This window comes from Patagioenas fasciata, chromosome 4 (assembly GCF_037038585.1).
Source record: "Patagioenas fasciata isolate bPatFas1 chromosome 4, bPatFas1.hap1, whole genome shotgun sequence".
Lineage (NCBI taxonomy): Eukaryota > Metazoa > Chordata > Aves > Columbiformes > Columbidae > Patagioenas > Patagioenas fasciata.
Window position 1 is genome coordinate 56,289,651 of NC_092523.1, and position 12,825 is coordinate 56,302,475.

Sequence of the window (12,825 nt, forward strand, 5' to 3'; positions counted from 1 at the left end):
CCCAATAAAGATCTCAGCTCCATTGCAGTCAGGTGTGCTCAGCTCTGTACGTTGTCATGCCATGGCCACAGTGATGCTGGGACTGGGAGGGGACAAGGGAACAATTTTGTGCAGCACTGACTGAACTAAGCCATTGAGAGGAGGCCCCACTGAAAAGATCAGTCCCTTTATCAGCGCTCTGGTAAGTCACACCTTAATTGCACAAGAGAACAACGTAAACAGAGTGAAGCAAAGGAAGTTACCAAATTCCTCAGTGAGAACAAAGGAGATGTTTACCTTGCTGCTATGTTATGTTTTTCTTGCAGAGGAATCAAAGGGAATGAAAGCCTCTACACTACTTCAAGTGGCTTCAGCAGGAATATCCAGAAGACAGGAAATGCCAAGATTAAGTAATTTAAAAGCAAACCAGGGTTATGCAAGAAGCACACCTAGGAAAGGTCCTCTTTCTTAATCAGAAATATTTTTTCAAGAGAGACTGTCGATCAACAAATGTTGCAAGAGCACTTGGTAAAAGCGTTTGCAGGACAGCAGATAAGCAGGTCAAAGCAATGATACTGTGAGAAATTAACTTGGCATTTCATATCACAGCAAACACCTGCAGGGCTGGCAAAAACAATGATTCCCCAGATGAAAGAGGAAGCTGTGAAACAATTGAATTGCATCTAATTAAAAACCACGAAAGCTAAGAGGAAATATAGGCCAGAGGCCAGAACTGTTGGCAATAAATACACCAAGAACTGGAACATCAGACTAGACATGAGGAAGAATTGTTTCACACTGAAGGTAGCGAAACATTGGCCCAGGTTGCTCAGAGAGGTGGTGGATGCCCCGTCCCTGGAGACATCCCAGGCCAGGCTGGACGGGGCTCTGAGCAACCTGATCTGGTTGAAGATGTCCCTGATCATGGCAGGGGGTTGGACCAGATGAGCTTTGAAGGTCCCTTCCAACCCAAACTAATTCTTAATATGCCGATTCTAAATATGCTCCAACCATCTACATAGCAACCATTTTTCAGGAACTCATCACTCTTGGTCAAGTTTCAGGTAAAATCAGGAGTAAAATCCCTTCCAAGTAGAACATGACAGCATCATGTTGTGACAGTGATACAGACATGAGGTTTCACTAGCAGGTCCCTTAATAAACCTGCAAACTGAAAGGTGGCTACAAATCAGGGTGTGTAACACCCTCAATGTACTGACACAAATTTCCAAACAACCTCTGTAGCAAACGCTCACACCACAACCTCAGGCAAAGGACATGGCTTGTGTCACAAAGATCGCCATGAGCACCAGTACAACAGGAATTAGCAGGGGAGACACCAGACATAAGCCAGGCATTACCTATTTCTGAAACAGGCATGTAACAGCAAGAAGCACAAAGTCTTTCAAAATTGTGAGAGCTTTACTCTAGATGGAGAGAAGAAACACAGCTCAGTGTGCTCCCATCATAAACAACACATCAGGCAACAGGTCAAAAATGGCTGGAACTGATGGCATTTCAAAGGAAGAACAGCAGGTCACAGCCATGCAGCAGCTAAAACTGTTCAGCAGAGTCTCCCCTGTCCTTAAAGAAGGTGGAATACTGAGGAAGGCAGTATCCAGGGATGCCGGCGGTATCTCCAAGGCTACCTCCTCCTCCCAAAGTCAGCGTGAATAAGATGGACCTGAAAAAACATTCCAGGCTTGGTTGTGGCGGTGCCTGCCTTCAGCAGGCAGTGGATGTATTGGTAAGTATTAATAGCAGCAGGCTTCAGACAGCTCAGAGTGGGTGATTTAGCCTTTTGCTTTCCTTCCAGTACAAAGGGCATAAAGGTGGCTTGAAGCCACTTCTTTGAAGTACTTCCCTGCCTTAGAATCACAGTGTCCTCAGCCAAAAGCAATGATGAGGCCAACACAGCTGACAGTGAAATCCAGAGCAACAGGGGAGCAGAACGCAATGAAATCCCAATGTGTAGGGTCACTACAACCCAGCTCCACGCATTCATTTGAATTACATATGAAAGATAAGATCAGCTGGAGAAACAGGAGAACAGTACCTGAGGGTTCTCAAAACAGTTGTTTCACACACTGAGCAAAGGGACTGTGAAGTTCTGCAAGTAATTGAGCAGCACAAAGCAGCTGGAATATGGCTCAGAATAAAGGAGTGTTATGGTCAAATCGGACACATTCCCATATTCATACAAAAGCATTGTGCACTTTATAATGTCAAGAGGGACTAATGAGATTAATTCTCTCCAACTTAAAAAAAAGAAAAATCAAAGATGATAAATGAATAGTACAAACAGTACAAAAATGGATAAAGGGACTATACTCTTCCTCTGTCAAGGTACATGAACAAGATGTCAACAAATCGGACTGAAGCGAAAAAGCTGAAAACTCAAGGCAGAACACACTCAATGCCACAAGGGGTTACAGCAGCCAAGCTCAAGAAGTTTAATGTTAATACAGGTTCACATCTCTCTTTTGAACAGCCAAACCAAATTTACACCAAGAAGATCCTGGTTCTGGGCTAACTCCTACCACCAGCTGGGTGCTACACAAATATTTTTGAGGTCCAAGATTACCTATGAGTAAGTACAGAGCTAGTAACATGCTTCTTGGCAAATTTGTTTGAATTTTACTGATGAAAAACACTGCATAAACCAGAGATAAATGAAGATCGTGAAAGCATCTCTGCTCTCCTTTCTGGGCATGTGAAAATCTCCAACTACCTGGACTGACAGAGACTTGATTACGCAGAAATACTTGCATCAGTCTGGCCCCTACAAAAGTTCCCATGTTGTCCCATGAAGCATGGGACCTGACCTGTGCCATAGATGGGGTGCCGAGCCCCTGATTCAGGCATGCTTGACTTGGTCCTTAAGTAGTCATTGCTCCTGGACTATCTAATGCACAGTCACATGGGTGGGGAGAGAGGGGCTGCATCCCCTGAGCCAGTGGAGTGTTTTATCAGAAAATATCTTTCTGGCAATATTTATTTTTTTCTATTGCTGAGGGGATCCCTGCACAGGAGATAAAGCTGCCTGGAGGCCAAAAATCTGGACAGGCAACCGCAACCCCACCTGGAAAGCCATGGAGTTAGCTGCAGCCAGAAAGATCCGCAAAGGCAGCTTGGCTTTGTAGGAACGGTGGCTCCACAGGCGATGCGCACCTGCCGTCACGCCCAGGGCTGTCATCAGGAAACAGAAATACGCTGAAAGACACAAAACCAAAAAACATAGGATGTGCCAGGGGCCAGCTGCCATTATTTTTGCTTTCTTTGACGTAAAGATGATCCTTGTCCCTGTCTGCCCACATCTGCAGGGTCAGGCAGAAGATGTGGCTGTGCAGACAGGAAAGGACATTCTCAGCCCACCCCACAGTCCCAGGGACATGTTGTTCCACCTCCCACTCCTCCCCATTTAGCCATTCCATTGTTCAGGAGAGTTTACCACCACAGAAGCCCCATGTCGTGACATATTCATGCTGTGTGCCTTTGCTGGTACAGTGGAGCAAAGGTTCATCATTGATGTCAGAAGAACAGCAACAACTCTTCTAAGAGGACATCACCAGCCTCTTCCAGATGGGTCTTTACTCAAGCCAGATCTGTCAGCTAGTTTAAGAGCATCACATCCCATCCCTGAAAATAAGACCTGTGTCAGAGCTTCCACAATAAAACCTTCTTATCCTCAGCAGCTCATGACTCAGTAATAAAAATGCACTAGGAAGCACAGTATCCACCATCTCCCTCAGTTTCAGGAACTGCTTTTCCTTCCCTTAATTAAATAATTGGCCACATAAACTTGTTTTGAGCACTTTTTTTTCAGATGACCAACACAGCCTGGGAGTGGGTCTGTTCCTCACTCCAGGCATTTGCTTCAGGCTGGACATGCAGCCCATGCGCATGCATCCTGCAGTGTACTCCCGTGCTTAAAATAACAGCCCTACTGACAACAACTGCAGCATCAGTACATCTCCAGTTCTCCTTTCAGCATGCTCCCACCAGCTAACACCCCTGCATTTGCAGGGAAATGGCTGGCTGGAGCTACGTAGCTGTGCACTGATTGCTTTTCCTTTGATGCTCTTGCTGGTTTTTTTTTTCCTCTAGTGTTTTTGAATTTCTGTGGGATGGACAATCCATAGCCTGGGTTGTTTTGACTCGCAACAAGAGAGAAGACCATGGGAAACGGTTGGAAGAACAGTGCATTAGAGCTGGTCCTTCTTTTGGAGAGAGACTGGAGGGAAAATGGGAACAGCTACCAAGAAAGTATTATATAAATCTCAAATAAACTCAACCACTTAAACTACTCACATTCAAGCTACCCAACTGTCACGATATATAGACTCTTACATCTCCCTCCCATAGGTTTTGATTTTTCATAATGTGCCTAAAGAGTATAGGTTCATTTTACAAGTGTGAAATTAAAACAAGAGTGGATTCAAACAAAAAGAATATCACAGGACAACCCCAAATGAGTGTACATGGTCTGAAGTGATGGGCTGTTCAGCCAGGGCTCCATGCCACCCTAAATACACAGGCATGTTTTGGTTAAAACAGCCTATTTCAAATACCTAAATAGAGCTACTGGAACAAAAAGGGAAAACCCTATCCTCACAAGGTATTTTTTTTATTTGTGCCTGTGCCCGCACAACAATCTGTCCAGTAGAGAACCCTGTTAAACATGTGGTGGCTAAAAGTGAATCGACAATCAGCTTTTCCCAGTATTTAATGTAAAACACCTATCTTTGCAAAAGGAAAACAAAACTACATATATGTAGGCAGGTGTCTACTGTGTCCCTCTACCAAATCCTAACTCAAAGCGCATGAAATTGCAGCACCTAAGAGAAAGTATGACAGAAATATATTTGGTAAAATAATGGCAACCATATTTTGTGTTGACCATCACCCCTGCAGGCTGAAGGAGTAAGTGGACTTTATCTACTCTACTGGTGGACCCATCAAAAACAGGTTTGCCCAAACTTGTTTCACATTATGTACATGGCCCAAATTCCTGTCACCTCCCACATAGAAAACCAAAGCCTTTCCCATAAAATGCAACAGACAAATGGAGTCAGAATGGTCCTGGTAAAGATGACATATGTCTAAAACCTGCTTGGGACACCATCACTGAGGAGAAAATTCTCTTTTTCAGCATGCTGCCATGTCCAAGTCACTCCCAGAGAAGGCTCATCTGTGCAGTTAAATCTAGTGAGCTGAAGTCTGTTGCCAAATTCAGACTTCTGCCTTTTCCTGGGGAAAGGTACAGAAATGAACTGAAAATCATGCATCCTCTCTGCCCATTATTTAAAGATTTTGTTTCACAGCTCTCAGATCAGTAAAAATGCCAATACCACAACAACTCATGCTCCAGTCTCTGCTGCAGTCTTGCCATCCTTGCACATGCCTTGTTTAGTGCAAGGACTTGGACTTCTGTGAAACTGGGGAATACCTACCTTGCCATTCTCTGTATGTGATATTGAGCTGTGCAGAAACATTGCTAAATAATCCAAATTGCTCACATGACCATAATTGCAGGAACAGATCTGTGACACACAAAATACTGACATTATCCAGCTAAAATAAAAATATTAAGGTTATAGCCCTGAATCACCGCAAGAACATATTGTCTGTGGGCTTTTGGACTGGTTAACCACATGTTAGTCACAGGGACTGAAATCCCCTGTCTTCAGTAGCCTCTTCACTTGCTTAATGCACAAGGGAGGGCTTTTTGCCTGCTTCAAAGTAGCAGATAATTTAGCTGACCAAATGTTTCTCAAGGCATCCATCCATCTTAATAATGATCAATTGCTTAAAACCAGAAGATAAGTGGGTAGAACAAGACATATGCAACGTTAAGGTTGATTTTGCTTTACTTTTGTGTCCAGTGCAAGAAAGATGCTGTATGGCAGGTAACAGACCACATGAAATAGCTGCACTGAATATACGGGATTTATGCAACTTGATGACTCAGCTCTTACACAGCTCAGCTTAACAGAGACCCTTTAATTCAGTCCACTCCACACCAGCAGCATCACAGCAGAATGGACAACAGTATTTTAGGCGTCTGGGGTCTGCCCTGGGGTCTAAGCCCTCCAGGGACTTGCCAGCCAGCCCCCCCCGCCAACTGATCAAGCTAGAACGGCTGGGGCTTATTCCCACACAACATGCCTATTTTTCGACTTTGCAGAGGAGGAATTCTCACAGCAGGAACTTTCCTAATATAAATCCTGAGGGCTGAAACATCACCAGAAACAAGCAAACAAAATCACTCACAAGTTTGGTGCCCAGAGCAGAAACAAATCCTGTCAGAAATGCACTGTATAGTGATAACAGATTTCTGTGGTTCCTACAGGAATTAGGGTGCCTGAAAATATTACTTTGCCACTAATTCCCAACATATAAATAGCCAAGATGACAAATATTTACAGTGAAAAGATAGGTCTCAAGGTTTCTTTACAGAATAAATTATGATTTCAAACCAAAATCAGACTACAAACCATTTGATTTTACGTTATGTACAATAACGTGACTACATAAGAACAGAGCCACTACTTACCTATCTGGCACATTTTTGGAGGGTGGGGAACATGTCTGTGAAACACAAGAGGATTATACTTTACAGAGCAAGGCAGCTCAGTTAATAGCAGTTTCCTCTTATTCTAAAAACTCCCTCTTAGATCTGCAACTAAACAGGTCTCCTAAGTAATAAAGAATAAAAAACCACAGTTCTCTCAGAAAAAGGTAAACAAAACGAAACAAACAACAACAAACACCAAAAGAAAAGTACCAATAAACAACCTGGAATCCAAACAGTTAATGATACAGTTCTTTTTAATTCAGTGAGGTACTTCATGTGCAAAGAGGAAGTTGCCCAAGTAGCCAGATAACTACGCCACATGTTTTAGTGAGTTAACTCTGCAACCAGACTGACTTATTAAAGCAAATATCACACTCACAAGGCAGCATTTCAAACTTCACCTATAGACTGAAGCCTGAACTGTGCTATCCATATATATTGGCTTCATATACGATCACAGGTCACCACAATCACAGAATCACAGAATGGCTGGGGTTGGAAGGGACCTCTGGAGATCATCTAGTCCAACTCACCTGCTAAAGCAGGGTCACCAGAGCAGATGGCACAGGAATGTGTCCAGGTGGGTTTAGAATGTCTCCAGAGAATGAGACTCCACAACCTCTCTGGGCAGTCTGTGCCAGTGCTCTGGCACCCTCAAAGGAAAGAACTTTCTCCTCATGATTAGATGGAACCTCCTGTGCTTCAGTCTGTGCCCAAAGCCCCTCATCCTGTTGGGCACCACTGAAAGGAGTCTGGTCCATCCTCTTAACACCCACCCTTGAGATATTTATAAACACTGATGAGATCCTCTCTCAGCCTTCTCTTCTCCAGGTTGAACAGACCCAGCTCTCTCAGTCTCTCCTCATCAGAAAGATGCTCTAGGCCTGTCATCTTTGTAGCTCTCTGCTGGACTCCCTCCAGTAATTCCTTGTCTTCTTAAACTGGGGAGCCCAGAACTGGACACAGTACACCTACAAAAACCACCCTGTGGAGCCCACGTTTCAGCACTGAGGTCGTGTTCATCAAGAAAAGCCCTGAGCACCACCGTACTAACAACCCAAACACAAGGCCCTGTTCTTCACACAGCCCAGGCCAAATTAGTGACAAGTCCTTACCAAGTGCTGCCCCAGCATTCTGTCCTGCACAAGTATCAACAAGAGTTGGCAGAGGAAATACAGTTTTTCTGGCACTTCTGCTTGTGAATACAAGTGGAGCTTGAGGGATGAGGAGGATGGAGCTAGAAAAGGGCTGGGTGAGGACTCACTAGCCACAGGCCAGGGGTTGGAGCACACACAGATGCCAGGCAGACAGGGCCAGGATCTGAGAGCACCAGGGCCTGGGAGCTGTGCCAACAGTGCAGCAGCTCTGAAGCCACCTGACAACAGGTTGTGTCATGCTAATACCAAAGAAAAAGGGAAATAAAAGAAAAATGTGGAATGAGGATACGTCTTCCGCATGTTTCAGTGAGTTAACTCTGCAACTGGGCTGATTGAACAAAGCAAAAATTACACTCACAAGGCAACTGCAGCATTTTGAACTTAACCTATAGACTGAAGCCCAAGCTGTGCTATCTATGTATCTTGGCTGTCCAGCCTGAAGAACAGAAGGGTCTCTACTCTCTACAACTACCTGAAAGGAGGTTGTAGCATGGAGGGTGTTGGTCTCTTCTTCCAAGTAACAAGTGATAAGATGAAAGGAAATGGCCTCAAGTTGCACCTGGGGAGGTTTAGATTGTATATTAGGAAAAATTTGTTCAGGAAAAGGGTTCTTAAGCATTGGAACAGGCCGCCCAGGGAAGTGGTGGAGTCACCAGCCCTGGAGGTGTTTAAAAAAAAGCATAGATAAGGCTCTTAGGGACATGGTTTAGTGCTAGAGTTAGGTTATGGTTGGACTTGATGATCTTGAGGATCTCTTCCAACCAAAATGATTCTGTGAGGACTTCAAGGGGAAAAAAATGAAAAAGCAAAAGCTAACACAGCAGAAAAAGCTGTCTGGAGAGAGCTGGGGTGAGAGAGGAAACAGATCTGTGAAAGACAGTGGGATTAGGGCTGGTATTTCTGGTGTTGTGAAAAGCAAGCCAGAGTTGTGCAGCTCAGTTTCATACTCAACCCAGAGGTAGAAGAAGGTCCTTTTTCAAGCCACTTTCTGACGATTTATTCAGTTTTGTCTCACTGATGGATCAAAGGCAGGACAGAGCATCTGCTTTGCTGAGCCGCTGGCTGGCAGCCACCAGCCTGGCATGGAGCTGACGTGTGCCACTGGGCTGGGGACACATCCTGGCTCCATGGCCCTGCAGCGCTGGTCTCCTCTCCTGCCACACACCCACCCAAAACCATCTCCTTGGCATCAGCTCCCCACTACCATGTTCAGTGTAAGAGTCCAGATTCACTCTGCTAATGCAGATATCCATGTTATTTGCCATGTGTCATCCTCACATACCTCTGCACTTTCTGGGCACCACAGCATTGCATGGCAGGGGCTCTGCAGGCCTGCAGAGCCTTCATGGGCCTTTACTCCTGCTTCTGCTACTGTAAAACTTTTGAGAATTTACTCGGACAAAGAGCTGAATTATCATCCCCTGGGATGGTGTAGAAATGCTATGTGCCATGCTTGCTGCTTCTCAGAGCAACAGCTAGCTTGGCCTGGATAGGCGGTGGAGGCCCATGTTTACAGAGTTTTAGAGGATTTCAGCTGGCTACGGTTTGCTTTGGATCCCTGTCTGCTCAAAGCAAAGACTACAGGAGCTTTAGCTTCCATCATAGAATCATTTTGGTTGGAAAAGACCCTCATGATCATCAAGTCCAACCATAACCCAACACTGTCAATAAACCATGTCCCTAAGAACCTCATCTACACATCTTCTAAGCATCTTCAGAGATGGTGGCTCCACCACTTCCTTGGGCAGCCTGTTCCAAGCCCACTTTTCTCCCATTTACCTGAATGTGCGGTGTCAGGACAATTCCCTAGAAATTCCAGCCTCTGGACCTCCTTTTACAGCAATGGTCACAGACATGCCACAGCTATGTCCAGGTGCCCAACACAGCCAGGAGGTAGCTCTGGTCTCACCCCTCCACCAGCTGCATCCTTGGGCACAGGCAGACAGGCTGCAGCATCAGCCAGGGTGCAGAACAGGTGTCCCAGTCAACAGCTTGAACTGCCATCCCAGCTATGACCTAAAACTCCACAGGGTGGTTTGGGGCTTGCTGCAGGTCTGGGAGAAGTCCAAGTCCTGGTTGCAAGTACCTGAGACAGCAGAGCCTGTGCCAAGAGCTCTGGGCTCTGCACAACCCAAATGTGAAGCCCAGAGCCGCCTTTGTTTCGCAGGATGATTTAAACCACCAGAGCAGAGGTTCCTCACTCCCCTGGGCAGACAGCACGCCCTCCTTCTTGGAACCCTGCAGAAGCATAAGGTCCAAGAGAAGGGCACTTCCAACCATGAGTTCACCTGATGCACAGCATCAGATGCAAAGAAGCGTGGCAGATGCAAAGTGCTTCTGAACTGCAGCAGTGGGAGAAACTTTTAAGAGAGGGAAGAACGAGGAAGAAGGGGAAGAGAAAACAAGCCAGCCTGTGTGGAAGGACAAAGGAGAGAACTGGTGCGCAGGGACAGAGAGAGGATGCAAGAGAGACAAAATACAGGAGGTTAAATGGCTCTGCCAAACGGGCGCTGTCATGTTGCTAGGTTCCCAAGTACACCGTGCCTGTGCACAGATGCTATTTATGGGAACATGCCAGAATCAATAGGCAGAAGATTTTTTTTTTTTATTCAACATCCTTATTAGTGATCTGAAACAAAGGCAAACAGCATATTAATTACAACTGCAGATGATGCTAAATTTGGAGCAGCAGTGAGAAAGCTAAGAAACACAAGAGGATCCATGCAGAAACTTGGAAAGTCAGGCTCAAAATGAGAATCTGCTTGGATAGAAAAACAAAAATAATGTCGCTCAGGGGGCAATAACTGTAGACAGGGATTTGCAATGAAGATGAGATGCTCAGAGAAGCTGGAGCCTGCAAGGAGGATCATCAACAGCTCATAAGATATGCTGAGCGTGCAATATGATAGGGCAGCAAGACAGCAATATGATTTTGAACAACAGACACAAAGGTATCATCTCACTGTCAAAGAGAAGCAATGCAAACTATACCAGATAAATCGTTAAAAATGGATGGGATGGGAGATGAACAGCATAAAACATTCAGACCATCCTTTTCAGAGTGGCCCATTATCCCCATGGCTGGTTTTCCAGGAAACCTTTATTATGCCCAGTGCCAAACTCTTCTGCAAACCTGAGTGCTCAGAGGAGCAGCCTCTTACGAAGATATGGGGAGACTATGACCATAGTCTGTAGCTACTTCATAGGCATTAGGAAATCATCCTCTGCTCTAAGTGGTTGCTTAAACTGGAGCAGATCTCTCCCCCAAAAGATTTCAAATCTGTTGTATGCTGAACATCAAAATTAGAACCTCTTCCATTTCTGAAACCTGGGACCGCATTAGAAACATGTAATTACTGTTTGTGAACGCAGCGGATTCCAGATTGCTTTTGACTTTTGTCTGGTTATAAAAAAAGCAAATCAACCAAAACAGGAAACCCAACAAGCACGGGGTTCACTCCACACATCTGAACAGACAATGCTGGCTCCTGAAAGAGATGAGATAACTGGACAGCCTTCTGAGGCACAGATTACAAAGAGACACTGTCAGATAGCAACTATCTGCACGTTACCAATGTCAAATATACCCTAGTTACATGGAGCAAATCGCAATTATCTCTGAGGGACAAAACACCAGATATAAAACCAGTAGTAATGAAACAAAATCAATTGCATATTCACAATGGAGCTACTGTCAATATAAAACATCTTTAAAATACAGAATGTCATGTGACCATTCCCATGGGGTGACGACATGTGGAGCCTGGTACCGACTGACACCCCGTGCCTGCAATCCCTGCCTGCGCAGGGGAGGGAAAGCAGGGTCAGGAGCAGGGAAAGGGATCAGCCCCTGCCCGTCCCACTGCCAGCACCTTTCCTCTACATGTTAAAAACCGTTGCAGAAGTAAGGGATTTGGAGACGATATTCAACCATACCAAGGTGACTCCCCTGGATCCGACAGGTTCAAAGCCCAGAGAGCCATCATCCTCACAGTCTGGTCTAGGTGAGTCATACCAAACACAGATCCTACCACAGATCCATTTTCTAAACAGACTTTGGGACTAGGCAAGTTTTGTGAACATTTGAGCTTTTTTTTTTTTTTCATTTTAATGTTACAAAATACAATTAATGTTTTTCTGGTCCTAATGCAGCAAATCACTGACTCAGATTTAAGCCAAGCAAATTGTTTAGCCTTGTGAAAAGGAGGCTGAGGGGAAACCTTACAGCTGTCTCCAACTACCTAAAAGGAGGTTGTAGCATGGAGGGTGTTGGTCTCATCTCCCAAGTAGCAAGTGATAGGACAAGAGGAAATGGCCTCAAGTTGCACCAGGGGAGGTTTAGATTGGATATTAAGAAAACATTCTTCACAGAAGGCATTGTCAGGCATTGGAACAGGCTGCCCAGGGAAGTGGTAGAGTCACCATCCCTGGAAGTATTTAAAAGGTATTTAGATTAGGTTCTTAGGAACATGGTTTAGTACTAGAGTTAGGTTAGGTTATGGTTGGAGTCAATGATCCTGAGGGTCTCTTCCAACCAAACTGATTCTATGACCACAAATCTTAGGTCAGCCAGCATGGGGATGTACTCCACCAACTGTAGTTCCAGCAGGGCAGGAAATCCCAGACAAAGCCCTGTCTCACCACTACCAAAAATGGGCAAAAACACATGGGGGAAAGCACCGGCCACACCAAACCAGATGGATGACATGTCTTACAAGACTGGAACAGCAGCTCACCTAGCCCAATACTTTTTTCCCCAGTAGGGATAAGAGGAGTTGCTCTTTAGAGGAGGGGGCAGGGGAATTTAAAAAGGAGAAAAGACCACACAACCCAGTTACTGTTGTACTAGCAGTGCCAGCACACTGGTGGACCTCAAGATGCAGCATTTTGCACAGAGTATGTGCAAAGTAATTACCAAAGCTGGAGGCTGTCCCAGAGTTGTTACCATGCTTGCTCTTACCAGGAGAGTAACAGATCTTAGATCAAGCTAGCCACCAAGGGCCAGGGCCCTGGTTTTATGTCTCTTTCTGAGCAGTCAGCTCCAACTACCCCCATGCTGGTGCAAAGCCCAGTGCAGAGAGATCAGAACAAGCTGCACAAGCATCGCTGTTT

The 12,825-nt window shown here is 45.2% G+C and overlaps 1 protein-coding gene across 2 annotated transcripts in view; it reads right to left on the reverse strand.

Moving 5' to 3' along the window:
* SCD5 (stearoyl-CoA desaturase 5) overlaps positions 1–12,825 on the reverse strand; it is a 31,470-nt gene that overhangs the window by 7,305 nt on the left and 11,340 nt on the right. The window contains exon 2 of one of the 2 annotated variants that reach the window (XM_065837117.2): positions 3,062–3,192. The exons of the other annotated variant lie outside the window; for it this stretch is intronic. Within the exon in view, the coding sequence (XP_065693189.1) occupies positions 3,062–3,192 (131 nt within the window). The remainder of the gene's footprint in view (positions 1–3,061; positions 3,193–12,825) is intronic. 2 annotated transcript variants of the gene reach the window in all.